This window comes from Anguilla rostrata, chromosome 6 (assembly GCF_018555375.3).
Source record: "Anguilla rostrata isolate EN2019 chromosome 6, ASM1855537v3, whole genome shotgun sequence".
NCBI classification, from domain to species: Eukaryota; Metazoa; Chordata; class Actinopteri; order Anguilliformes; family Anguillidae; genus Anguilla; species Anguilla rostrata.
The window spans coordinates 3,421,760-3,448,793 of NC_057938.1; the positions used below are offsets into that span (position 1 = coordinate 3,421,760).

Genomic DNA, 27,034 nt, shown 5'->3' on the forward strand with positions numbered 1-27,034 from the left:
TCTCTCCTGAGTGGTATCCTTTAAATGCGTGCAATAGGTCTTGCTACCGCTCTTGTAGTAATTTCGTATCAGGCGACATTGAAAATGACTGTGCCAAGTTTAAACACTCTGAAGCCGAGAGCGTGGCAGATAGCACAAGCATATTCCAGAAAACTGTAGACATTTTTTGACAGACAATAGTTTAAACTGTACCCCTACACAATCGTGCGAATGAAGTGCATTCTAGAGCGCAGCTCCAGTGGTCAAAAAAGAGAACTTATGCATCAGCAAGTTGCACACAGGACTAGCCTTTGGGTAGCTACCGTAAAATCGCCTTCAAATGGACCGTTCCCGAAATATTTGAAAGATGTTTTTCAACAACTGCTACATTTCACAAACATTTATGAAACAATTTTAAGTACAATACTATTGTCAGCGTTTTTTAAACTTCCTTTCATTCCAAACAAGCTATACGCTGCCCCAGCAGTGTAGGAACCCAGTGTTTCGGATCAGTGTTGTTCAAGCAACTTTAACAGTTACACAGGAAGAAAAAAAATCATAGGCGGATTGAAAATATAAACCAAATATCAGTGTGTTTCACGTACGTTTGAACAATGTATGCCTTCAGCAATATTTCTATGTCATAATGTAAACTGTTTTTTTGCGTCCATCTTAAAATGTGCAACGTTAGTTTGTGACCCGTCAATACAAGATAGTTACTTATTACGTCACGGATTCCGTCCGGACACTTATTACTGCCCGTACAGTAACATCTACCACAGAAACGTTACCGTGGACTCCGTTTGATATCAACTTCTTAAACTTTGCACCTTTCTTTTTATCTGTAGATTTTAATACATTAAATCTTTCAGCAAGAGATTCTGGTGACGATGGGTGTACCAAAATTTTACCGATGGATTTCGGAGCGATATCCTTGCCTCAGTGAAGTTGTCAAGGAGCATCAGGTATGATATCGATTGCTAGCTAGCAAGGTTGCTAAATATAACTAGCTTGCAGGCCTGTTGGAGTTTCACCTCCACGTCTCTCGGTTTTTCCACAGTTGCCGTAGTCTATGGCTAGTATTTGTTTACATTCGATTTTTCTCTTGTTGGGCCGTTTGTGATCTTAGAAAATAACTCGATTTTTATATTCGTGTTGATGTCAACCAGTTTTCCAAAATTACTGGGTTAGCTAGCTAAGTTACTTGGTAAATAAGGTTACTAGCAACCCAGACTGCTAGTTGATTTGAGGTCATGTTCCTCAGTGATTTACATTTTCTAGCCGAAGTTACAACTTGGTCAATGGACTTCCTCTCTCGCTTGTCGTGAAACAGTTAGTTATTCCTTGCACCGGCTAGTCGGTGCTTCTTTCTAAGTTATATTGTCGGGAACTTTTAACACAGTGTGATTTGCAAAGTAAACAGAGTTAGTAGTGAACTGTGTACGTGATTTACACGTATCTATGTTGTATATTATTACATTACATTACAACTATCATTAATGATTGAGCGTGAGGATTTCAAACATCTACAAAATCACACGCGTTAACGATGGAATCTGAAACGATTCGACGTTCTGGAGCAAGTCGGGGCGCTTTACTTCTGTTTATACGTTTTATGTTCAGACAACTTCCTCCCGATATTGCTTCCGTACATCGCTTCACTGATAAGTCTAAACAAGTTTGAAGTGAATTTATTGTACCAACAGCGTTCTGTTCTGTTGATAATATTTACGACTATATTATTCTGGCTTTTTGAACGATAGTTACACGTCGTTTAAAATAAAATAAACTAAATGAAATGTTTCCCTCTTTATAAATATTTTGACCCACACCGACTACTTAGATTCCGGAGTTCGACAACCTCTACCTGGACATGAACGGTATCATTCATCAGTGCTCCCACCCCAACGATGAAGACGTGCACTTCCGCATCTCAGAAGAGAAAATTTTCGCCGACATTTTCCACTACCTGGAGGTCCTCTTTCGCATCATCAAACCCCGCAAAGTGTTCTTCATGGCCGTTGATGGCGTCGCCCCCAGAGCCAAGATGAACCAGCAGCGCGGGAGACGATTCAGGTGTGTTCTGGTGAGGTCGAGTGTCCTGGCTTGATGCGCCATTTGGTTTCAGGCCTGGCTTTGATGCAAGTTGTCGTCAGATCTTGCCCCGATTCCCTGTGTCACAGGTAAAGTCGTTATTGTCCTGTAGGTCTGCGAAAGAAGCGGAGGATAAGATAAAGAAGGCTCTGGAGAAAGGAGAGGTTCTTCCCACAGAGGCTCGATTTGACTCAAACTGCATAACTCCAGGTGACCTACCGCCCGCATTCACCTGTCAGTCTGTTCTGTTCACCTGTCAGAGTCTCTGTACCATTGAGTTGTATGTGTCCTTCAGCAGTTTTTACCTGTCTGTAGTCAGTCTCTGTACTGTCTCTGTCTCTCTAGCCCATTCCCTTGTCTGTCTGTCACCGTAGTTTCACCTGGCTCTCTCTGTACTTTTAAGTTGTGTGCAGCATTGAGCCTGTCAGCTGTCCTTCGCACTGTGTCACTCTCTGTCTGTTACCGTGGCGGCACCTGAAGCACCTCGTTCTCTCTCTCTCTCTCTCTCTTCCTCCCCCAGGCACGGAGTTTATGGCCCGACTCCAGGAGCAGCTGAAGTATTTTGTCCACAGTAAACTGTCCACTGACAGGTCCTGGCAAGGGGTCAGTGTGTACCTGTCCGGCCACGAGGTGAGTGTGGAGGACGGGGGGGGGGGGGAGTGCCAGGCTACACACTGGCACCGTCGCCCGTGGCAGTGTGCCCTCCTGGAAGCCAGCCGTGTTCTCCTCGCTTAGTGGGTTAAACCCTGTCTCTGGGCTTCTTCCTTCAGACCCCCGGGGAAGGAGAGCATAAGATCATGGAGTTCATCCGCTCGGAGAACGCCAAGCCGGATCACGACCCCAACACCCGCCACTGCCTCTACGGCCTGGACGCGGACCTGGTGGGTGCCGGAACCGCGTGGAAGTGTGTTTGAAACCGGCTCTGAATGGCTGGAGTCTTAACCCATTTACACTGCCGTAGCAGTGTTAATGGAGCTCAAACTGGTTCTAAGCTAGCTGGCAGTGAGGAATTTTACATATCGGATATGAATGTTACGGAGTGAAGTATATCACACCCTGTCTTTGTCTGTTGAACAGGGCACAACGATCTAATAGTGTTTATTACAATTAAATGGCTACAATTGCGTTAAAAACTTGAAAGAAGTATTAAGAAGACAAGCAGTTGTCTCTTCTGGGGAATATAACCACAGTTTGAATCCTGTTTCCTGGACCTTTAAGGGGCAGTTCCGCTCTGGACAATTGGAGTTGTAGAACAGTTAATTTTTATCTGTTCAGAGAAGTTTCCACCCAACTCCCCCAAAAAGGAGCTACAGGAACTGATACTTTTTATCACAGTAATGGTTTCTCTTTATGAAGTTTATGGAGTGTGTTAATGTGTATGATCCCCTCGCTCACTCTCTATTCCTCTTTCTATCCCTGTCCCCCTTTCTCTGTCTCTCGCCACCTCCCTCTCGTCCTCTATCCCCCTCTCTCTCCTCTTTCTCTCCTCTTTCTCTCTCTCTGTCTCTCTCTCTCCCTTCCCCCCTCCCTCCCTCCCTCTCGCTCCCTCTCTCTTTCCCTCTCTCTTTCCCTCCCTCTCTTTCTCTCCCCTCCCCCCCTCTCCCTTCCTCTCTCCCGGTTGATGTAGATAATGCTCGGACTCACCAGCCATGAGCCCCATTTCTCCCTCCTGAGAGAAGAGGTGCGCTTCGGTGGGCGGAAGGCCCAGAAGAGGTGAGTCATCCTCCCGTTCCTGTCCTCTGTGTCCTGTTAGTGTGCTCACTAAACCCCAGTGTCCTGTTACTGCGCTCACTAAACCCCAGTGTCCTGTTACTGTGCTCACTAAACCCCAGTGTCCTGTTACTGTTCTCACTAAACCCCAGTGTCCTGTTACTGCGCTCACTAAACCCCAGTGTCCTGTTACTGTGCTCACTAAACCCCAGTGTCCTGTTACTGTGCCACTAAACCCCAGTGTCCTGTTACTGGCTACAACCGTGCCTTTGCACTAAACCCCAGTGTCCTGTTACTGTGCTCCTAAACCCCAGTGTCCTGTTACTGTGCTCACTAAACCCCAGTGTCCTGTTACTGTGCTCACTAAACCCCAGTGTCCTGTTACTGTGCTCACTAAACCCCAGTGTCCTGTTACTGTGCTCACTAAACCCCAGTGTCCTGTTACTGTGCTCACTAAACCCCAGTGTCCCGTTACTGTGTGCTCACTAAACCCCAGTGTCCTGTTACTGTGCTCACTGAACCCCAGTGTCCTGTTACTGTGCTCACTAAACCCCAGTGTCCTGTTACTGTGCTCACTAAACCCCAGTGTCCTGTTACTGTGCTCACTAAACCCCAGTGTCCCGTTACTGTGTTTATTAAATTAAATTAAATTAAATTAAATTAAATTAAATTAAATTAAATTAAATTGAACTGAAATGAATTGGAATAGGACATTTTGGGCCGGCACACGTCTTTAAATTGTGGCCCTCAAGTTTGGTTTCCTGAAGCTTGGTGTCCGCCTGTTTCTGTGCTGCAGAATTACAGCTCCTGAGGAGACTACTTTTCACCTGCTGCACCTGTCACTCATGAGGGAGTACATAGACTACGAGTTCTCTGAGCTAAAGGTGAGCGGGCGTAATGGTAATGTGAGAGTGGTTGTAGTGTAAGAGTGGTCGTAATGTAATGTAAAAGTGGTCGTAATGTAAATGGACTGCATTTATATAGCGCTTTTATCCAAAGCGCTTTACAATTGATGCCTCTCATTCGCCAGAGCAGTTAGGGGTTAGGTATCTTGCTCAAGGACACTTCAACACGCCCAGGGCAGGGTTTGAACCGGCAACCCTCCGACTGCCAGACAATCGGTCTTACCTCCTGAGCTACGTCGCCCCCAGTTGTAATGTAATGTAAGAGCGGTCGTAATGTAATGTAAGAGCGTTGGTAATGATAATGTAAGAGTGGTCGTAATGATAATGTAGGAGTGGTCGTAATGTAATGTGAGAGTGTTCGTAATGTAATGTAAGAGTGGTCGTAATGTAATGTAAGAGCGGTGGTAATGATAATGTAAGGGCAGTCGTAATGATAATGTAGGAGTGTTCGTAATGATAATGTAGGAGTGTTCGTAATGATAATGTAGGAGTGGTTGTAATGTAATGTGAGAGTGTTCGTAATGTAATGTAAGAGTGGTCGTAATGATAATGTAAGAGCGGTTGTAATGTAATGTAAGAGCGATTGTAATGTAATGTAAGAGCGGTGATAATGATAACGTAAGAGTGGCCGTAATGATAATGTCAGAGCGGTTGTAATGTAATGTAAGAGTGGTCGTAATGTATTGTGACGTGTTGATTGCTGCTCAGAATAAGATCTCGTTTGAGTACGACCTGGAGCGGATCATCGATGACTGGATACTGATGGGCTTCCTGGTGGGGAACGACTTCATTCCGCACCTCCCTCACCTTCACATCAACCACGACGCCCTGCCCCTGCTATACCGCACCTACATCAGCGTGCTGCCCAGTCTGACTGGTGAGTACCCCCCCACCCCCCCAACGTCCCACTTCACCGGGACGGAGCACACCCCGCCCCCTACCCTCCTCCTTGTGACATGACCGTTCCACTGAGGGCTGAGCTCATGGTTTCTGGGTGGGATGAGTTCAGGCTCGTTTGGGTGTTCGTGTTTGGCGTGACCCACAGCTGTGCACGGCCTGAGACAGCTGATAGATCAGCTTTTATGATAACTTCATGACTAACTGCCCTTTATATCTCTGTTTTATGACTGTCATCAGGTTACCTCAATGAGAATGGAAACTTGAACCTGGCCAACTTCCAGAAGTACCTGGACAAATTATCAGAGGTGAGGCCCGTTGTGGCAGGTAACCATGGTAGAGTGTGCGTGTGCATGTGTGTCTGTGCGTGTGTGTGCATGTGTGTGCGTGCATGCTCCTGTGTGTGTGTGTGCATGTTTGTTAATGTGTGTGCATGCATGCATGCATGCTTGTGTGTGTGTGTGTGTGCGCGCAAGTGTATGTGCGTGTGTGCATGCATGCTTGTGTGTGCGTGCATGTGCGTGTGTGTGCGTGCATGCATGCTTGTGTATGTGTGTGTGCGTGTTTGTTAATGTGCGTGCATGCATGCATGCTTGTGTGTGTGTGAGTGTGTGTGTGCGCATGTGCGTGCGGGTGCGGGTGTGTGTGTGTGTGTGTGAAAGAGACTGATCTCTCTCACACTCTTTCCGCCTCCCAGTTCGACCGGGAGCACTTCAGCGAGGTGTTTGTGGACCTGAAGTGGTTCGAGAGCAAGGTGGGGAACAAGTACCTGAACGAGGCGGCGGGGCTGGCAGCCGAGGAGGCGCACGCTCGCGAGGGGAGGAAGAGCAAGGTGAGGTCGCCCGTGAACGCGCCCCGACGCGCCTCTCACCTGGACCGTCTCTCGCGAGAACGCGCATTCGTGTGGGCTGCCCGCGCGTTCGTTCGGTGTGTGTGTGTGCGTAAGCGTGTGTGCACACGTGCGCGCGCACGCTCGTGTTTGTTCTCCCGAGAGGCCGGGCCACGTACGCGCACACTTGGGACGATGTTGAAAATTCCAGACCAAACTGCGGGGAGGAAAAAAATAAAAGCAGAACGTCTTGCTGAGCACGGGCAGCACACAGTTGAGAAAAACGAACGGCTTGTTAAAATTCGGGGAGCCTCTGGGTCTGGAGAAGGCGGTGCCTTTCCTGTCCCCGAAGAACCGTGTTGCAGTACGTGTGTAACCGGGCCGATTAATCAGTTTTGCGGTCTTGAGTGAAGGCCGTGATGTGCGTTGAGTGGTCGCGAGGTCTGAGACGCCTCGGACGTTTAGGGTGGCTCGACTGCTGACCTGTGTTCTGAAACGAAGGCGTAAAAAACGCGGGTGAACGTTGTGCTGAGCGGCGCTCCCCTGTGCCAGCAGGTGCTGGACGACTCTCTCTCTCTGACCGTGCTGGACGGCGGTAAGGACTCGGACGGCCTCCCTGCCAGAGGTAAAGCTGAAACCTTTCTGCCTGTGTTTCAGTTGGTGGTTATTGGTTGTTATTTTTATTATTATTATTATTATTATTATTATTATTATTAATAAAGGTGTTGCTACACTGCAGCCTCACATTGCCGTTTCTCTGCCTCACATTGCCGTGTCCCATCACGCCTCAGACTGTGGGGAGGAGGACGGGGAGGACGATGACCTGTTCGAGACGGAGTTCAGGCAGTACAAGCGCTCGTACTACATGACCAAGCTGGGCGTGGAGGTGGTTTCAGAGTGAGTGAGGCGCGCTTCGCGAACAGAGCCCCGCGTCACGTTCCCGCCCCTCTGCCGTTCTGGGCCTCCGCCCAGCACACGCGCCTGTGGCCGCGTGTGCGTGGTGTGTGTGTGTGTGTGTGTGTGTGTGTGTGTGTGTGTGTGTGTGTGTGCGCGCGTGTGTGTGCGTGTGTGTGTGTGTGTGTGTGTGTGTGCGTGTGAATATATGTGTGTAATGCTGTGTTCTCTCTTTGCAGTGAGTTTCTGGCCAGTCAGGCCCTTTGTTATGTTGAGGGTATTCAGTGGATCCTGCATTACTACTACCATGGAGTCCAGTCCTGGAGCTGGTGAGTGTGTGTGTGTTTGTTTGTTTGTGGGTGTGTGTGTGTGTGTGTGTGTGTGTGTGTGTGTGTGTGTGTGTGTGTGTGTGTGTGTGCGCTTGTTTGTGGGTGTGCATTTGTGTGTGCATTTGTTTGTGTGTGTGTGTGTGTGTATTTATGTGTGTGTGTGCCTGTGTGTATTTGTGTGTGTGTGTGCCTGTGTGTGTGCGTGTGTATGTGTGCGTATTTGTGCGTATATGTGCGTATATGTGTGTATTTGTGTGTGTGTGTGTGCCTGTGTGTGTGCGTGTGTATGTGTGCGTATTTGTGCGTATTTGTGTGTATATGTGTGTGTGTGTGTGTGTGTGTGTGTGTCTCAGGCTCTGTGTTGCTCTGTGCCTGTCCCAGGTACTACCCGCACCACTACGCCCCCTTCCTGTCGGACGTGAGGAACATCGCGGGGCTCAAGCTGGAGTTCGACCTCGGCAAGCCTTTCATGCCCTTTGAGCAGCTGCTGGGAGTCCTGCCTGCGGCCAGCAAAGACCTGCTGCCTCAGTGTTACCAGGTACGGGCATATACACACACACGCACACACACACACACACACACACACACTGTCTCTCTCTTACCTGGTACTTGGGCTGCCATGCTTTCCTCCGTCAGCACCTGATGACAGCGGAGAGCTCTCCCATCATAGAGTACTACCCCCTGGACTTTAAGACCGACCTATGGTAACAGCAGAGTGGCTGGTCACACCTTATCGACGAGGTACGCCACTGCTCCCATGACAGCAGGACTTCGTCCTGAGCTGCGGCTTGCCTGGAGTGGATTGGGTCTAGAGCCGAATGTTGTTGCTTGTCGTGCGCGTGCGGTGTGGGGTGTGGCGTTGCGCATGCCTGTTGTGTGTGTCGCTTGTGGTGGTGGCCGTGGTGTGTGGTGCTGCCTGTGTGTGTGCTTGTTGTGTGTGTGCGTGTGTGTGTGTGTGTGCGTGTGTGCGTGTGTGCTGTGTCGTGTTGTCGTGTGCGTGTGTGCTGTGTGTGTGCTGTGTGTGTGTGTGCGTGTGGCGTGTTGCTGTGTGTGCGTGTGTGTGCGTGTGCGTGTGTGTGCGTGTGCGTGTGTGTGTGTGGTGTGCGTGTGTGTGGTGTGCGTGTGTGTGTGTGTGCATGTGCATGCTGTGTGTGTGTGTTGCGTGTGTGTGTGTGGTGTGTGTGTGTGTGTGCGTGGCGTGTGCAGGTGTGTGCGTGTGTGCGTGTGTGCGTGTGTGGTGTGTGTGTGTGTGGTGTGTGTGCGCGTGTGTGCGTGCATGCCTGTGTGTGTGTGTGCGCGTGCTGTGTGTGTGTGCGCGCGTGTGTGTGTGTGGTGTGTGTGTGTGTGCGCGCGTGTGTGTGCGTGTGTGTGTGTGTGTGTGTGCGTGTGTGTGTGTGGTGTGTGTGTGTGTGTGTGTGTGTGTGTGTGTGTGTGCGTGTGTGTGTGTGTGTGTGGTGTGGTGTGTGTGCGTGTGTGTGTGCTGGTGTGTGTGCGTGTGTGTGTGTGTGGTGTGTGTGTGTGTGTGTTTCTCCTCAGACTCGGCTGCTGGCTGCTATGGAGCCCTACAGTGCTCTGATGAGTGCGGGAGAGAAGGCCAGGAACAGGCACACAGAGTGCGCTCTGTACCGCTACGACAGCGAGCTGGACTACACCTACACCTCCCCCCTGCCCGAGCTCTTCCCCAACATCCCCCACTGCCACGCCAGGTCTGTCTGTCTGTTACTGTGTCTGTTACTGTGTCTGTCTGTCTGTCTGTCTGTCACTTTGTCTGTTACTGTGTCTGTCTGTCTGTTACTGTGTCTGTCTGTCTGTCTGTCACTTTGTCTGTTACTGTGTCTGTCTGTCTGTCACTTTGTCAATGTGTCTGTCTGTCTGTCTGTCACTGTGTCTGTCTGTTGCTGTGTCGCTCTGTCTGCCACTGTATCTATCTGTCACTGTCAATCACTCAGACTGTCTGTCTGTCTTTCTGTCACTCTGTCTGTCTGTCTGTCCTGCGTCAGGTCTGCCTATTTCTGCCCCTGCTCCACTGTCTGTATCTTTATCTGTCATGCAGCATCTGTCTGTCTGTGTCTGTCTGTCTGTGTGTCTCTGTGTAATATGTATGCGGCTGCACTGGGGGCTGCGGACGGTGCCAGTAGCCCTGTCGCTGTCCACAGTGACGCTGCGTCGTCTGCGCGGGGGGGGGCGGGGGGGAAGGTGGTTCGGGGTCGTGCGGGCTAACGCGGTGCGATGTGATTGGCGGTTTCCAGGCAGTCCCCCATCCCCATGGACGCGTGGCGCGTGCCGCTGGACACCGTGGTGAAGCGGGTGGAGGCCAGCCTGCTGTACTTCTGCGGCTTCCCCACCCTCCGGCACATCCGCCATACGGTGAGAGCGGGCGTGGCGGGGCGGGGCGGGGCGGGGCACGGGACGAGGCCTTTTTTTATTCACCTGTCAGTTAAAGGAAATATTCGCAGCACTTGGTTCAATCCCTGTGTACCTTACGTATTCGTCTTTTGCAGACGTGGTTACCATGCAAAATGTAGCAATAGTTATCAGTCACTTAAAAATAGGACAGTAAAAAAACTTTTCTCCTGAGTTGGCATTGTAATACAATTCCCATCAGCCATTTCATCTGCTTTGTGGTGAACTATGGGAGGTTGAGGCAGGGGGGGAGGTGCAGCGGCAGCAGCGTCACCCTCTTTGGGTTTCTTAAGTTGCTCTGTCTGCTGAGCGTGTGTAACACACTCCTCCCCCCTCTGCAGTTTGCTCTGTCTGCTGAGCGTGTGTAACACACTCCTCCCCTCTCTGCAGTTCTGTAAGAAGAAGGCCGGGGTGGTGGTGTTCCAGCAGAGCAGCAGAGGGGAGAACACGATTCTGGAGATCAAGAGGGACCAGCAGAGGGAGCCGGTGAGCTGCGTCTGCTTTTTTTCCCCCCTCCCCGTTTCACAGTTTGAATCGGCTGCTCCTCTTCTTCTTCGTGGCTGATTTATGAAGCGCCTTTCCTGTGGCCCCTGCGCAGTTGCGTTCCTGTTTTACACTTTTGTCAAGAGACACCGTGGGTGAGAACGTCTGTCAGGTCGCAGTAATGCACAGGAGGGAGAAGCGTCAGAAAGGCAGCTTTAAGCGGCGTGGCAAGATCATGAGAATGCTTGATGGCGAGGGCTAGCCTTGTAGTGTCTAATTTTGGGTTGTCATGGTACTGTGTGTGTGCGTGTGCGTGTGCGTGTGCGTGTGCGTGTGCGTGTGCGTGTGCGTGTGCGTGTGCGTGTGCGTGTGTGTGTTCCCTGCCAGGACTGTGATGGCGTGGCGTCCCTGGTCCTGGGGAGGTCCGTGTTTGTGAATTGGCCCCACCTGGAGGAGGCGCGGATCGTGGCCGTGTCGGACGGGGAGATGAAGTAAGAGCCCGAAAGCACCTGACCCCGGCTGGGCCTGTCCTTCACGCGCAAGACGGGACGGTCTCAGTGTCTGTGGGCGTGTCTCAGTGGGAGTGGGTGTGTCTCAGTGACAGTGGGAGTGTCTCAGTGTCTGTGTGCGTGTCTATGGTCCTGTCTCTGGGCTTGTCTCAGTGGGAGTGGATCAGTGAGAGTGGGCGTGTCTCAGTGTCAGTGGGCGTGTCTCAGTGTCTGTGTGCGTGTCTCAGTGTCAGTGGGCGTGTCTCAGTGTCACTGGGAGTGTCTCTGTGTCAGTGGGCGTGTCTCAGTGTCAGTGGGAGTGTCTCAGTGACAGTGGGCGTGTCTCAGTGACAGTGGGCGTGTCTCAGTGACAGTGGGTTTGTCTCAGTGTCACTGGGAGTGTCTCAGTGGGTGTGTCTCAGTGACAGTGGGCGTGTCTCAGTGGGCGTGTCTCAGTGACAGTGGGCGTGTCTCAGTGGGTTTGTCTCAGTGTCAGTGGGCGTGTCTCAGTGTCAGTGGGCGTGTCTCAGTGACAGTGGGCGTGTCTCAGTGTCAGTGGGCGTGTCTCAGTGTCAGTGGGCGTGTCTCAGTGACAGTGGGCGTGTCTCAGTGTCAGTGGGCGTGTCTCAGTGACAGTGGGTGTGTCTCAGTGACAGTGGGAGTGTCTCAGTGACAGTGGGTTTGTCTCAGTGACAGTGGGCGTGTCTCAGTGACAGTGGGCGTGTCTCTGTGTCAGTGGGCGTGGCTCAGTGTCAGTGGAGCTCAGGTGTTCTCTGCTCCTGCAGGTTCAGCCTGGAGGAGGCCCCAGGAGTGCAGACGCTGTATCTAGGCAACACGCCGCCGCCCACCAAGGTGGCTTACCTGAGTGACAAGGAGCAGAAGGATTGGTTGAAGGAGGTGCAGACCGTCACTGAACAGTACGCAAAACCCCGCCTCCCCCTCACCTCCACAACCAATCATCTCCACCTCCATTCCACACCCTGTAACCAGTCCCCTCAATGTAAACTCTTCAAGCAGTAATCCAGTAATTAGTCGTAATTTCTGCTGTCCACAAGAACTAATCTCATTTTCCATTTCGTAACTAATAAACCATGGTCCTCAATTCCCCTTTTATCTGCCTGCCAAAATAATTTACAATGTGACCTGTGCAGTGTTGTGATCTTGTCTTCCCTCTTCCTGTTGTCTCCTGCTTCCCATTGGGCAGTTTCTCTAAGAGGAAGGGGATCATCATTAACGAGACTGCAGTTGTGCTGTATGGGCAGCTGCTGACAGGAAGGAAGTACGTGGTGGGCCACAGCGGCCAGGTGCGCCTGGAGAAACAGTGGGCCAAGCAGGTCCTGCCCTTCGCCTACCAGACCATCGTCAAGGTAACCAGCGGCAAGGCGACGGCATATTCCCCCATAGTGCATTTGACTGCAAATGGCAGCTCGAGTTCTCATTTGTGTGTGTGTTTATGTGTGTGTGTGTGTGTGTGCGTGCGCGCGTGTGTACGCACAGGACATCAAGGCCTTCGACCCCGCCTTCTCCCGCTTCAGAACCCTGGAGGAGCTGTTTCCACCGACGACCACCGTCTTCATGGTGGGGAACCCCTATTATGGGGCTATGGGAGAGGTCAGTACCGCACAGGACCCCCTCTGGGTAATGTAGTTTTCTGTACACCTTCTGCCACTCGGACATTCAGACGTAGAAAATGAGTGCTGCGTTGTGGGATTACAGAGACCGCACAGTTAAATGGGAAAGTGTGGTTATTAGTAAAAAGATTTCTTAACTTCTTAGTAATCCTTCACGAGTCCTTGTGTGAGTTGTTGCCTCATAGCTTCCGTTAATATGTGAGAGAGAACTTTATCTAATTCTAAATCGAGTTAGTTGCATCAGACTTCCTGTTTTCTTTTACCTATTACTGGCGTTTTGTGGACTCTGTTATCCGGAAAGATTTAAAATGCGAGCATGACTGCAAAGATCAGAGGTCAAAGTGCAGCGGTTTCTCCAGGGGGAAAAGTGCAGTTCCGACGGATGTGCAAGACGCGCACGCTCGATTTACGGCTACCTGCCCTTTTGAGAAACGATAATCCAGTCGCACGACCGATAACGATTATCTGCAATCGCCCGCAGGTTCAGGAGTCTGCTGATGTCATCAGTGAGGGACGGGTCCGGGTGGTTTTCACCGTGCCGTGTGAACCACAGCTCGACGCGCTAATGCAGAACCAGCACGTGAGTCCAGCCCCCCCAGACTCACAGGGGCGCCCCGCAACCCGTACCCCTGCTTTCTTCTCGCCCTCCCCCACTCACTCTCTCTCTTTCCCTCCTTCTTTCCTTCTGCCTCTCTCTCTCTCTCCCTCCTGCAGAAGTACTCAGTGAAGTACAGCCCGGGCTATGTTCTGGCGTCTCGGCTGGGCGTCACCAGTTACCTCGTGTCCCGGTTCTCTGGCAGCATCTTCATCGGAAGAGGCTCCAAGAGGAAGTGAGTCCGTCCCTACTGAGAGCCCAGCACACACACGGGGAGACCAGCACGGGGAGAGATGGACACACTGAGCCACATAGAGACACAGGGAGACGCTGACCCAGGGAGACACACTGACTCGAGGAGACACTGACTCAGGGAGACACTGACCCAGGGAGACGCACTGACTCGAGGAGACACTGACTCAGGGAGACACTGACTCAGGGAGACACTGACTCAGGGAGACACTGACTCAGGGCAACACACTGACTCGAGGAGACACTGACTCAGAGATGCACTGACTTAGGGGGAGACTCTTTTGTGCAGTGCTGAGGCCAGTGTCTTGGTCAAAGGCAATGGCAGGAGCATACCTGACCTGACATACATGTCTTAGCAGTCTGGAATTACACAGAAAAGCATGAAAAACTCTCAAAACCTCAACCACACAAGGCCTTTTAGCCTTCCAGTCTGCTTTTTGGGTTGAAGTGTGGTGTGTTGGCCATCTCTAAGCATCTACCCCCTTTCCCCCTTCCCTCGCCCCCCCCCCCGCCCCGTACCTCCAGCCCTCATGGGGAGCAGAAGGCCAACGTGGGCCTGAACCTGAAGTTTAACAAGAAGAACGAGGAGGTCCCGGGGTACACCAAGAGGACCGAGAAGGAGTGGCTCTACTCTGCAGCTGTGGAGGAGCTGCTGGCCGAGTACCTGGAGAGGTGTGTGTCTGTCTGTCTGTCTGTCTGTGTGTGTGTGCGCGCACGCGCGTGTGTGTGAGGTGTAACTGTGTGTATCACCTCCCTGCTCCTCCCTGTTCCAGGTTCTCAGAGGTGTTTGACGCGGTCTCCAGGAACAGTCACGATGACGTCTTCTACGAGGATGACGTCTGGCCGGGAGAGGACGAGAACGGGTAACGCAGGGTTCCTCTCTCTTTGCACCGCCGATGATGATGGTGGTGGTGGTGGTGATGATGATGGTGATGGTGATAATGGTGGTGGTGGTGGTGATAATGGTGGTGGTGATGGTGATGGATGATGATGTTTTCCCCTCTCAGGGCTGAGAAGGTCCAGGAGATCACATCCTGGCTGAAGACCCACCCGGTTAGCTCCTCCTCCCGTGCGTCATGTGACCTGCAGATCCTTGACGCGGGCATTGTGGAGAAGATCGAGGAGGAGCTGGAGAAGTCCAAGGTGAAGTGAGGCCCATGACACGGCTAACAGCCAGTCACTGTAGTGCATTGGTTGAGTGACAGGAGCACCGGCGAATCGCAGTAGAACTGTATCGCACACTGTTGCTTTGCATTGAACTCGGTACACTTTCATGCTTGTTACACTTTTATTGGGTGGGGGGGGGGGCAGTGTTTCCATTAAGCTTCCATTTATATTGACTGAGGCTGCAGCCTGGAAGGCCCCCCCGCTCCAACCCCTGTACCCCCCCCCCCCCCAGCGCTTCAGCCAGTTCCATGTGTCCAACCCTCTTCCTCAAATTTGGCAACTGGCAGGTTCAGTTACACCGTTAACTAGCCAGCTAGCATGCTAAGGCTAACGCAAATTCAGGTTTTGAATCTATTTGCATCGTTTTGGTTGTCTGCGAACCGCTAGCCGGGTGGCTGATAGCTACGCCAGCGGAACGGCAGTTATTCCAGACTGCGGCCTCTGAATCGACCATCAGGGCGAAAAAGGGCATCGGTGCGTCCCTTACAGAGGACCCGTTTGGGGCGTGACTCTTGGGTGTGTCGAGGAGGATGTTCGGCCAATCATTGAGCTCTTTGTTTGTCTCGACAGCTGAAGAAGAGCAGCAAGAAGGTCAGAGTGACCGTGAAGCCACACCTCCTGTTCAGGGTGAGTGTGCGTGTGTGAGAGGGATAATACGTATGGTCATTATGTGTTTGGTGTTATGTCTCATGAGTATTCTCATAACCTTCTCTTTCTTTATGTGCGTTCTGTATGCGTGTGTGTGTGTGTGTGTGTGTGTGTGCAGCCCCTGGAGCAGCAGCACGGCGTGGTTCCTGATCCTGATGGGGAGTACCGGCTGTTTGACCGCGTGGTGAACGTGAGAGAGAGCTTCACCGTGCCGCTGGGCCTGAGGGGAACCATCATCGGCATCAAGGGGGGTACGTCTCCTAGAGCCCCTTCCGTTTCTGTCTCTGTCTTTCTCTCTCTCACTCTCACTCTTCTCTCTCTCTCTCTGTCTCTTTCTTTTTGTATTTTTTTCCTCTCTCTCTCTCTCTCTCTCTCTGTCTGTCTCCATCTCTCGCTTTCTCTCTCTCACGCACTCCCTCAAAAGTGATGTGGAGGTTGTGTTCATCATGCTAAATACAGTTTTAATTGTTGTTTTTTGTGATGGTAAAGCTTATTCACCGGAGTGTATTTCAGTATAGTTAATTTCTCTCCCTCCCTTTCTCCCTTGCTCCCTCCCTCTGTCTCTCCCTCTCTCCCTCCGTCTCCCTCGCCCTCCCTTTCTCTCCCACAGCTGACAGGGAGGCTGAGGTTCTCTATGAGGTCGTGTTTGATGAGGAGTTTGCTGGAGGTCTCACCATCCGGTAGGTTCCCGGTTCCCAGGTCAAAGGCCACGCTCCTTTGATCACATGACATTGTTTGGCTTCATCGTGCACCTGTGAGGCCTTACTGGAGGAGTTGATGAGGAGAGCTGGCTGTGGGAGGGGCTAGGTTATATCCCCTCCTCGTCATTGGCTGAAACGGCCCTTCCCTCCCCACAGGTGCTCTCCTGGGCGGGGCTACCGCCTGCCCCCCAGTGCCTTAATCAATCTGACCCACGGCAGCCGGCTGGAGTTCGGCGGCCACAAACTGACCGCCATCGTCAAGCCACAGCCCGCGTCCTCCGCGCAACAAGGCCAGAAGGGTCAGCTGGGGGGCCTGAACCACTCCCCCCGCTCCCCTTTAATACCCACACAGGTAAGGGATAACCTAAACCACTCCCCTTTAATACCCACACAGGTAAGGGATAACCTAAACCACTCCCCTTTAATACCCACACAGGTAAGGGATAACCTAAACCACTCCCCTTTAATACCCACACAGGTAAGGGATAACCTAAACCACTCCCCTTTAATACCCACACAGGTAAGGGATAACCTAAACCACTCCCCTTTAATACCCTCACAGGTAAGGGATAACCTGAACCACTCCCCTTTAATACCCACATGGGTAAGGGATAACCTAAACCACTCCCCTTTAATACCCACACAGGTGAGGGATAATCTAAACCACTACCCTTTAATACCCACGCAGGTAAGGGATAACCTAAACCACTCCCCTTTAATAGCCACACAGGTAAGGGATAACCTAAACCACTCCCCTTTAATACCCACACAGGTAAGGGATAACCTAAACCACTCCCCTTTAATACCCTCACAGGTAAGGGATAACCTGAACCACTCCCCTTTAATACCCACATGGGTAAGGGATAACCTAAACCACTCCCCTTTAATACCCACACAGGTGAGGGATAATCTAAACCACTACCCTTTAATACCCACGCAGGTAAGGGATAACCTAAACCACTCCCCTTTAATACCCACGCAGGTAAAGGATAACCTAAACCACTCCCCTTTAATAACCACACAGGTAAGGGATAACCTAAACCACTCCCCTTTAATACCCGCACAGGTAGGGGATAACCTAAACCACTCCCCTTTAATACCCGCACAGTTAAGGGATAACCTAAACCACTCCCCTTTAATACCCGCACAGTTAAGGGATAACCTAAACCACTCCCCCATCCGTACTCACCTGCTTGTTTGATTGGTGGTTGATTCATTGGTTGATTGGTTAGTAGGGTGATGGGTTAATTGGGTGATTAATTGTTTGATTGGTTGATTGATTCTGTCAGCAACAGAATGGGAGACAAGGCTTCAATCTCAGGGCTGAAACTCAGACAAACAGAAACTCGCCTCATAAGAAGAATGCGCAGAAGGTACCGGCGTGTGTGTGTGTGTGTGTGTATGCATGTGTGTGGTAGTTATGTGTGTGTGTGTTTTGCGTGTGTGTGTGGTAGTTACATACATGTTGTCGTTTCTCCCTCTCTGTAGGGCTCATGTGCAGATGAGTTCAGTAATGTGTGTGTGTGGTAGTTATGTGTGCATGTGTGTGTTCGTTATGCAATATATGATGTATTTTCTCCCTCTCTGTAGGGCTTGTGTGCGGATGAGGAGTTCAGCAGTGTGTGGCAGTCCCTGCAGGGTTCTGGAATGCCCCAAATCCCCCTTACCCAATGGCAGAACAATGTCAGTACCCTATCGCTGCTGACATCACTTCCCGTGTGTCGTTTCCTGTTAGTGAAGTGTCATGTCCAGGGAGTTGCCGGGTTCACGCGTGTGTGACCTGAATGTAACCTTGTGTGTGTGTGTGTTTTCTGTGTGTGTGTGTTACAGGCTGCTCAAGGCTGGGGCTCTGGCTCTCCGGGGCAGAAGAGGCATCAGGAGGGGCAGCAGCAGGATCAGGGACAGAGCCACCTCGGTGAACCCCAGCCCTCGCAGCCTCACTGCAAGCCTGTATGTGTACCTGTGTATCTGTCTACCTGTGTACCTGTACACCTGTGTATCTGTCTACCTGTGTACCTGTGCACCCGTGTATCTGTCTACCTGTGTACCTGTACACCCGTGTATCTGTCTACCTGTGTACCTGTACACCCGTGTATCTGTCTACCTGTGTACCTGTACACCCGTGTATCTGTCTACCTGTGTACCTGTACACCCGTGTATCTGTCTACCTGTGTACCTGTACACCCGTGTATCTGTCTACCTGTGTACCTGTACACCCGTGTATCTGTCGACCTGTGTACCTGTACACCCGTGTATCTGTCTACCTGTACACTTGTGTACCAGCGTACCTGTGCACCTGGGTACCGGTGCCTCGAGTACCCTGTGCTGTGTGTTTCAGGACTGTGTAGTACAGACAGTGAGGTGCTGTGTGTTTCAGGACTGTGTAGCACAGACAGTGAGGTGCTGCGTGTTTCAGGACTGTGTAGTACAGACAGTGAGGTGCTATGTGTTTCAGGACTGTGTAGTACAGACAGTGAGGTGCTGTGTGTGCTCAGGACTGTGTAGTACAGACAGTGAGGTTCTGTGTGTGCTCAGGACTGTGTAGTACAGACAGTGAGGTGCTGTGTGTGCTCAGGACTGTGTAGTACAGACAGTGAGGTGCTGTGTGTTTCAGGACTGTGTAGTACAGACAGTGAGGTGCTGTGTGTTTCAGGACTGTGTAGTACAGGCCGTGAGGTGCTGTGTGTTTCAGGACTGTGTAGTACAGACAGTGAGGTTCTGTGTGTGCTCAGGACTGTGTAGTACAGACAGTGAGGTGCTGTGTGTTTCAGGACTGTGTAGTACAGACAGTGAGGTTCTGTGTGTGCTCAGGACTGTGTAGTACAGACAGTGAGGTTCTGTGTGTGCTCAGGACTGTGTAGTACAGACAGTGAGGTGCTGTGTGTTTCAGGACTGTGTAGTACAGACAGTGAGGTGCTGTGTGTTTCAGGACTGTGTAGTACAGACAGTGAGGTGCTGTGTGTTTCAGGACTGTGTAGTACAGACAGTGAGGTGCTGTGTGTGCTCAGGACTGTGTAGTACAGACAGTGAGGTGCTGTGTGTTTCAGGACTGTGTAGTACAGACAGTGAGGTGCTGTGTGTGCTCAGGACTGTGTAGTACAGACAGTGAGGTGCTGTGTGTGCTCAGGACTGTGTAGTACAGACAGTGAGGTTCTGTGTGTGCTCAGGACTGTGTAGTACAGACAGTGAGGTGCGGTGTGTGCTCAGGACTGTGTAGCACAGACAGTGAGGTGCGGTGTGTGCTCAGGACTGTGTAGTACAGACAGTGAGGTTCTGTGTGTGCTCAGGACTGTGTAGTACAGACAGTGAGGTTCTGTGTGTGCTCAGGACTGTGTAGTACAGACAGTGAGGTTCTGTGTGTGCTCAGGACTGTGTAGTACAGACAGTGAGGTGCTGTGTGTTTCAGGACTGTGTAGTACAGACAGTGAGGTTCTGTGTGCTGTGTGTTTCAGGACTGTGTAGTACAGACAGTGAGGTTCTGTGTGCGCTCAGGACTGTGTAGTACAGACAGTGAGGTGCTGTGTGTTTCAGGACTGTGTAGCACAGACAGTGAGGTGCTGTGTGTGCTCAGGACTGTGTAGTACAGACAGTGAGGTTCTGTGTGTGCTCAGGACTGTGTAGTACAGACAGTGAGGTGCTGTGTGTGATCAGGACTGTGTAGTACAGACAGTGAGGTTCTGTGTGTGCTCAGGACTGTGTAGTACAGACAGTGAGGTGCTGTGTGTGCTCAGGACTGTGTAGTACAGACAGTGAGGTTCTGTGTGTGCTCAGGACTGTGTAGTACAGACAGTGAGGTTCTGTGTGCTGTGTGTGCTCAGGACTGTGTAGTACAGACAGTGAGGTGCTGTGTGTGCTCAGGACTGTGTAGTACAGACAGTGAGGTGCTGTGTGTTTCAGGACTGTGTAGTACAGACAGTGAGGTGCTGTGTGCTGTGTGTGCTCAGGACTGTGTAGTACAGACAGTGAGGTGCTGTGTGTTTCAGGACTGTGTAGTACAGACAGTGAGGTGCTGTGTGTTTCAGGACTGTGTAGTACAGACAGTGAGGTTCTGTGTGTGCTCAGGACTGTGTAGTACAGACAGTGAGGTGCTCTATGTGATCAGGACTGTGTAGTACAGACAGTGAGGTGCTGTGTGTTTCAGGACTGTGTAGTACAGACAGTGAGGTTCTGTGTGTTTCAGGACTGTGTAGTACAGACAGTGAGGTGCTGTGTGTTTTAGGACTGTGTAGTACAGACAGTGAGGTTCTGTGTGTGCTCAGGACTGTGTAGTACAGACAGTGAGGTTCTGTGTGTGATCAGGACTGTGTAGTACAGACAGTGAGGTGCTGTGTGTGCTCAGGACTGTGTAGTACAGACAGTGAGGTGCTGTGTGTTTCAGGACTGTGTAGTACAGACAGTGAGGTGCTGTGTGTTTCAGGACTGTGTAGTACAGACAGTGAGGTTCTGTGTGCTCAGGACTGTGTAGTACAGACAGTGAGGTGCTGTGTGCTGTGTGTGTTTCAGGACTGTGTAGTACAGACAGTGAGGTGCTGTGTGTTTCAGGACTGTGTAGTACAGACAGTGAGGTTCTGTGTGCTCAGGACTGTGTAGTACAGACAGTGAGGTGCTGTGTGTTTCAGGACTGTGTAGTACAGACAGTGAGGTGCTGTGTGTTTCAGGACTGTGTAGTACAGACAGTGAGGTGCTGTGTGTTTCAGGACTGTGTAGTACAGACAGTGAGGTGCTGTGTGCTGTGTGTGCTCAGGACTGTGTAGTACAGACAGTGAGGTGCTGTGTGTTTCAGGACTGTGTAGTACAGACAGTGAGGTGCTGTGTGTTTCAGGACTGTGTAGTACAGACAGTGAGGTTCTGTGTGCTGTGTGTGTTTCAGGACTGTGTAGTACAGACAGTGAGGTGCGGTGTGCTGTGTGTGTTTCAGGACTGTGTAGTACAGACAGTGAGGTTCTGTGTGCTCAGGACTGTGTAGTACAGACAGTGAGGTTCTGTGTGTGTGTGTGCTACAGACAGTAGTACAGACAGTGAGGTGCTGTGTGTTTCAGGACTGTGTAGTACAGACAGTGAGGTGCTGTGTGTTTCAGGACTGTGTAGTACAGACAGTGAGGTTCTGTGTGTGTGTTTCAGGGTCCTGCTGGAAACATCAGAGTACTGAAGAGGAACGAAGACTTCAGCTCTCTCTTCCCCTCCCAGAACACACCGAGCAAGGTACTGCTCTCACACGCGCGCGCACACACACACGCACACACACACACACACACACACACACACAGGGTAACGTTAACTCTGTGTCCTCCAGAGCAACTCTGAGTTTGACGACTTGATCGCGAACCTGAAGATCTCTAAGACCAGCCCGGCCCCGCCTCCCCAGCCCAAAGAGGGGACCGCCAACGAGCCGCTGTCCCCTCAGTCCTTCGCCATGGTGAGCACCGCCTGCCACGCCCCCTTTCAGGAGGAGCCAGTCGGCTTGCTTTACAGACCAGACCCCGTGCCCAGCTCTGCTGTGAGGGATTGAATGTTGAGTGTGTCTCTGTCTCTCTCTTTGTCTCTCTCTCTCCCTTCTCTCTCTCTCTCTGTGCAGAAGGGGACACTTATGCTGAAGGAAATGCTGAAGATTGACGGCTCAGGCAGCCCTGGCCCCGCCCCTGACTCCGCCCCTTCGGCCGCCACTCAGAACTCGTCCGGCGGCAGTGGGCAGTACCCCGGCAGGAGGAAACCGTCCAAAAAGCTGGGTACTGCACCCCTCCCCCTGCTCCCTGTCTTCAGTCTGATGCTTCAGTGTCTTGGCGTGATACAGTGCTTGATACTGTCTAGCTTGTAGGTAAACCGAATACTCGGTACCCTTGAGTGGTGAGGAACATGGCGAGCACTGTTGAGCCGAAAGGCCTCTTCTCATCGCTATGTTATGTTATGTTACGTTACGAATCAGACAGCTGCTCTGGAGAGCAGCGCTCTTCGATTGGTTGAGCTCAGTGCCGCTCCTCGTCGTGACTGCCTCCGCCTCGGTTTGGACTCCATTGTGATGTCATGTGTGACTCCTCCCCTTTTCCCCCCCCCCGGGAATCCCCGACAGCCGCCCGGATCAACAAACCCCAGGGGGGGGAGTCTCCGGGGCAGCCTTTGCCCCCCGCGCCGGCCTGCGCCCCCCCTCCGCCCCTCATCCCCACCGTGGCGTCTGAGCTGGCCCGGATCTGCATGGGTCTGGGCATGGCCCCCCCCGAGTTTGCATACATTCGCAGCCCCCAGGTAAAAAAACTCTCCCCCCCACCCCCCCCCAGATCTCCACACACTCTGTCCCTGCTGTTGGGCGGCTGTATAGCATGACGGTTAGGGCAGTGGGCTTGCAGGTTTGATTCCCAGTGAGGACACTGCCGTCGTACTCTTGAGAATGGCTCCTCACCCAAATTTTTCAAGGAAGCGGACAGTTTATCGGACTGAACTGACCTGCTTTCACCAGGTTCACAGCGGGGAGCTGTAGACCTGGCATGGAAGATTAGTACTTTAGATGCACTCACACACACACACACACACACACACACGCACACACGCACACACACAGACACAGTGTGTCCCCCTGACTGTAATGCTTGTGTTTGTAATGCACTCTTAATTTAAATTCCAACACCTGTTTTTGTTGCGATGCAAGACAATTATCCCCAAGGGGGCAATAAGCAAATGACTATCTGTCTGTCTGCCTGTGTGTCTGTCTCTCTGTGTGTCTGTCGGTCTGTCTGTCTGTCTGTGTGTGTGCATGTCTGTCTGTGTGTGCGTCTCTCTGTCTCTCTGTGTGTCGTCTGCTGCTGTTCGGTCTGTGTGTGTCTTCGTCTCGGTCCGCGGCTCCAGGCTGACAGTGTGCCAGGTGAAGCTGGCAAGCGGGCTGCTGGTCCACGGGCCGCAGTGCCAGACCGAGAACGAAGCCAAGGAGAAAGCGGCGCTGTTCGCCCTCCAGCGGCTGGTGAGCACCACCCCCACCCCTGTGTGTGTGTGTGAGCACTACGCCACCTGTCCCTGTCTGTGTGTGTGAGCACCACCCCCACCCCTGTCCCTGTCTGTGTGTGTGAGTAACGCTGTGTGTGTGTATGTATGAGTAACACTGTGTGTGTGTGTGTGTGTGTGAGTATGAGTAACACTGTGTGTGTGTGTGTGTGTGTGTGTGTGTGTGTGTGTGTGTGTGAGTAACGCTGTGTGTGTGTGTGTGAGTTACGCTGTGTGTGTGTGTGTGAGTTACGCTGTGTGTGTGTGGTGTGTGTGTGAGTAACACGGTTGTTGGTGTATGTGTGAGTACACTGTGTGTGAGTAACGCTTTATGTGTGTGTGTGTGTGTGTGTGTGTGAGTAACGCTGTGTTTTTCTGCAGAATTCAGTGGGCTCCAGCTTCCCCATCCCTCCCCCCCTGTTCTCCAGCATGCAGCCGATGAGGGCGCTGGCACCGGGACCCCTGCCCTCTGTATTCGGCCAACCACCTGGTGAGTGAGTGCACGTGTGAGTGTGTGTGTGAGAGGTGTGTGTATGTGTGTGTGAGTGAGTGTGTGTGTGTGTGTGTGCGTGGGTGTGCGCGTGCATGTGTGTGTGTGTGCGTGTATGCATGGTCATGCTCTTGCTCAGCATCTGTTCCCTCTTCCTCCCCCCTCCCCCGTCTCTCCACAGGGGGTCTGCTGATGCACCCTCCGGCTCCGGGCTACGCCCCCCTGCACTGGCCCAGCCACGGCCACCTCCCCCACCAGGGCCCGCCCTTCTACCAGGGCACGTACCCCGGGGCGCGGCCCCCGAACTCCGGCCTGCCCCTCGGCTCCCACAACCAGTTCGTCCCGCTGCAGGTAAGAGCGCCGCCCTGCGGACAGCAGACGGGAAGTGCGCCTACGCCGCTGACGCCGCGGACGCGCTCGCTCGCGCTCGCTCTCCCGCCGTGAGCCCCGTGACTGTTTTACAGCCTGCAGGCCGCTCGGCGGCACGGGAGGGGGCCGCCCGTCACCAGAGGAGAGGCGTGTCTCCCTGGCAACTACTGGGTAAAGTGGGCGTTGTTCTTATAGAGCACTAGGGTTTATGTGGGCGTGTCCTATCGGTCCTTATAGAGCACTAGGGTTTATGTGGGCATGTCCTGTTGGTCCTTATAGAGCACTAGGGTTTAATTGGGCGTGTCCTATTGGTCCTTATAGAGCACTAGGGTTTATGTGGGTGTGTCCTATCGGTCCTTATAGAGCACTAGGGTTTATGTGGGTGTGTCCTGTCGGTCCTTATAGAGCACTAGGGTTTAATTGGGCGTGTCCTATTGGTCCTTATAGAGCACTAGGGTTTATGTGGGTGTGTCCTATTGGTCCTTATAGAGCACTAGGGTTTAAGTGGGCGTGTCCTATTGGTCCTTATAGAGCACTAGGGTTTAATTGGGCGTGTCCTATCTGTCCTTATAAAGCACTAGGGTTTATGTGGGTGTGTCCTATTGGTCCTTATAGAGCACTAGGGTTGAAGTGGGTGTGTCCTATTGGTCCTTATAGAGCACTAGGGTTTAATTGGGCGTGTCCTATTGGTCCTTATAGAGCACTAGGGTTGAAGTGGGTGTGTCCTATTGGTCCTTATAGAGCACTAGGGTTGAAGTGGGTGTGTCCTATTGGTCCTTATAGAGCACTAGGGTTTAATTGGGCGTGTCCTATTGGTCCTTATAGAGCACTAGGGTTGAAGTGGGTGTGTCCTATTGGTCCTTATAGAGCACTAGGGTTGAAGTGGGTGTGTCCTATTGGTCCTTATAGAGCACTAGGGTTATTGGCGTGTTATTGTCTATAGAGCTAGTTGAAGTGGGTGTCCTATTGGTCCTTATAGAGCACTAGGGTTGAAGTGGGTGTGTCCTATTGGTCCTTATAGAGCACTAGGGTTGAAGTGGGTGTGTCCTATTGGTTTTGCGACTCCCCGTCTCTGCAGGTAACGAAGAAGCGCGTGTCTGGCCGGAGGAACGCGGAGACGAGGGAGGTGTACAACTCGAGCTACGCGGGACGGCACCAAGGAAGCGAGCCCCCCCACCTAGCCCAGCCCGGCTTCGGCACGGCGTCCCCAAAGACTCCCCCCGCCTCCCAGGAGCCTCAGGACAAGCCCGCGCCCGCCACACCTAACGCCCCCAGGCAAAACCCCGCCCCTCACACCCCCGGCTCCGCCTCCAAGAGGAAAGCCAGGAAACTGGCTGTGAACTTTGAGGCTGGGAAGGTCCTTAAATGAGATTGCTGCCCCCCCCCCCCCCCACCCCAGGCTGTCTTTTTTTTAATTAAAAAAAAAAAAAAAAAGACTGTATTGTAGTTCCTTACAGAGGGAAAACAGCAGCAGCTAAACAACTGCAGCCAGGATGATGCTTTGTGTTCCTGTCCCAATCAAATTAGTGATTCAAATCGTCAGCTTCCTTTGTTGGGTCATTCTTATCCCAGTCTATTGAACTGGCGAGGATACTTTTTCGGTTTCTCTCATTTTTCGAGCTAGCCAACCTTTTGGCCCTTTTGGGATAGCGTTTTTAACTCAGCAGCCATTTTGTTTTTTTGTCTGTTTTTGGAATTTTTTTTTCTTCCATTTTCGTTTCACAAATAGTTTGATTTATTGTTTATTTCTACACACGTCTGTGTCAGGGTAAATTGTACTTCAAACCGTACATTTTTAAAAATGTTTTACTGCAAATGTTTGGCCGTCATTTTGAAGCCTGAATTTGAAGCCACTTCATCTTGAGCTGGAATATATTTTCTTTTTTTTCCCCCAGAAGCACAACACACGCCTCAAAAGAAAAGAAATGCCCGTTTCACAACATAAAGCATCACAGTTTCACACGACCCAATGCTAAAACACTGTCAGAGAACACAACCCCAATGCCCACTTGCCACGGAGTTGGTTCCTGGATGTGTTGTGGGGTATGTTCCCCAGCAGCCCCAAGTGACACGTGACCAGGCCTAATATTCTGTGGCTGGGCGCTTCACTGTCTCTAGTGAGTCTATACAACAGAAACCAAACCAGCACAACTTGACTGCTCTGGTTTCCATTTACTCTCTTTAGTAGCTGATTTGTGGGGGGTTTTTTTTGTTTTTGGTTTTTTTTTTGTTTTCTTTAGTTTACTATTTTCTAGACTCTTGTGGTCAATTTTTCACTATCTTGGATATCATGTCATGGGTTTTAATTTAATAATTCCTTCTCCGATGCGCAGACATTGAGAGAATATAAATTTAGTCAATTTTTTTTTTTTTTTAAATCACTTGTTCAACATGGATTTTTATAAGGGGCCCCTTTTAAAGATGGAAATTAACATGTGTTAGTCTCTTGGTGTAATTTTTATGACAGTTGCTAAAGATAAAGGCTACCTGAACCATTTGCACATCTGTGTTTTGTTTTCAGAACAGATTTTATGTTGTTCATTTAGCACCCTGAAAATGGTGGCTTGGCGCTGGGCAACCAATTGTATTTTAAAATGTAAGAAAGCATAGTAAACATTTTTCTGTTTTTCTGAAATTAAATTGGTTACATAAAGCAACAAAGGTGCTAAAAACTTGCAGAAATATTGCAGAAGCGTTTTTTCCATTTGGGAAATGGTGTAAATATCCATTTAATAAAACCTTTGTTATCTTTATGTGATTTACGTCATTTAATCATGTGTAGTGTTGAGTGTATCTCTAATTGAAAATGGCTGGTTTATACGTAATATGTGGAATATGGCTACGCTGCGGACATAACCACGCGCCACATAACATACCGCCAACGTCTTTTATTTCTAGTTATTTTATTTTCAGTGACGGCCTTTTATGTTATCAAGGAGGTTTATATGGTCTTATAAACCTCACTAATGCCATTGAATCAATGTGTGTGTGTATAGTACCCCTTGTCTTACAAATAAACCTATTATTGGTGTGATTGTTTTGTAATTATGAAAGGTATGTCTTAAGTCCCGTTTGCAATTTGCACGAAATGGCCTGCTTTATGACAGGAGCGATGATCCAGTAACCAGATAATTAGGTAATATTTAGCTACGCTGAATATTTGAAGTGTCCTGTGGTCGTAAGGTCTCCGACTGCCCTCAA

The 27,034-nt window shown here is 51.1% G+C and overlaps 1 protein-coding gene across 1 annotated transcript; it reads left to right on the plus strand.

The window, feature by feature from the left end:
- Positions 1 to 576: 576 nt before the first annotated feature.
- On the plus strand, positions 577 to 26,867 carry xrn1 (5'-3' exoribonuclease 1). The gene is given in 42 exon segments (XM_064341584.1): positions 577 to 944; positions 1,823 to 2,055; positions 2,186 to 2,283; positions 2,594 to 2,703; positions 2,844 to 2,954; positions 3,701 to 3,786; positions 4,580 to 4,667; positions 5,397 to 5,565; positions 5,826 to 5,893; positions 6,283 to 6,417; positions 6,970 to 7,039; positions 7,206 to 7,311; positions 7,548 to 7,637; positions 8,019 to 8,175; positions 8,274 to 8,378; positions 9,174 to 9,343; positions 9,887 to 10,004; positions 10,431 to 10,526; positions 10,911 to 11,014; positions 11,797 to 11,928; positions 12,216 to 12,378; positions 12,509 to 12,622; positions 13,124 to 13,222; positions 13,357 to 13,472; positions 14,015 to 14,161; positions 14,263 to 14,352; positions 14,497 to 14,632; positions 15,227 to 15,283; positions 15,423 to 15,555; positions 15,915 to 15,984; positions 16,162 to 16,357; positions 17,295 to 17,378; positions 17,596 to 17,688; positions 17,836 to 17,955; positions 21,127 to 21,207; positions 21,299 to 21,421; positions 21,581 to 21,731; positions 22,073 to 22,246; positions 22,842 to 22,954; positions 23,356 to 23,464; positions 23,646 to 23,815; positions 24,912 to 26,867. Coding segments are annotated over 42 exon segments (5,151 nt in total). The 5' UTR covers positions 577 to 869; the 3' UTR covers positions 25,203 to 26,867.
- Positions 26,868 to 27,034: the final 167 nt, after the last annotated feature.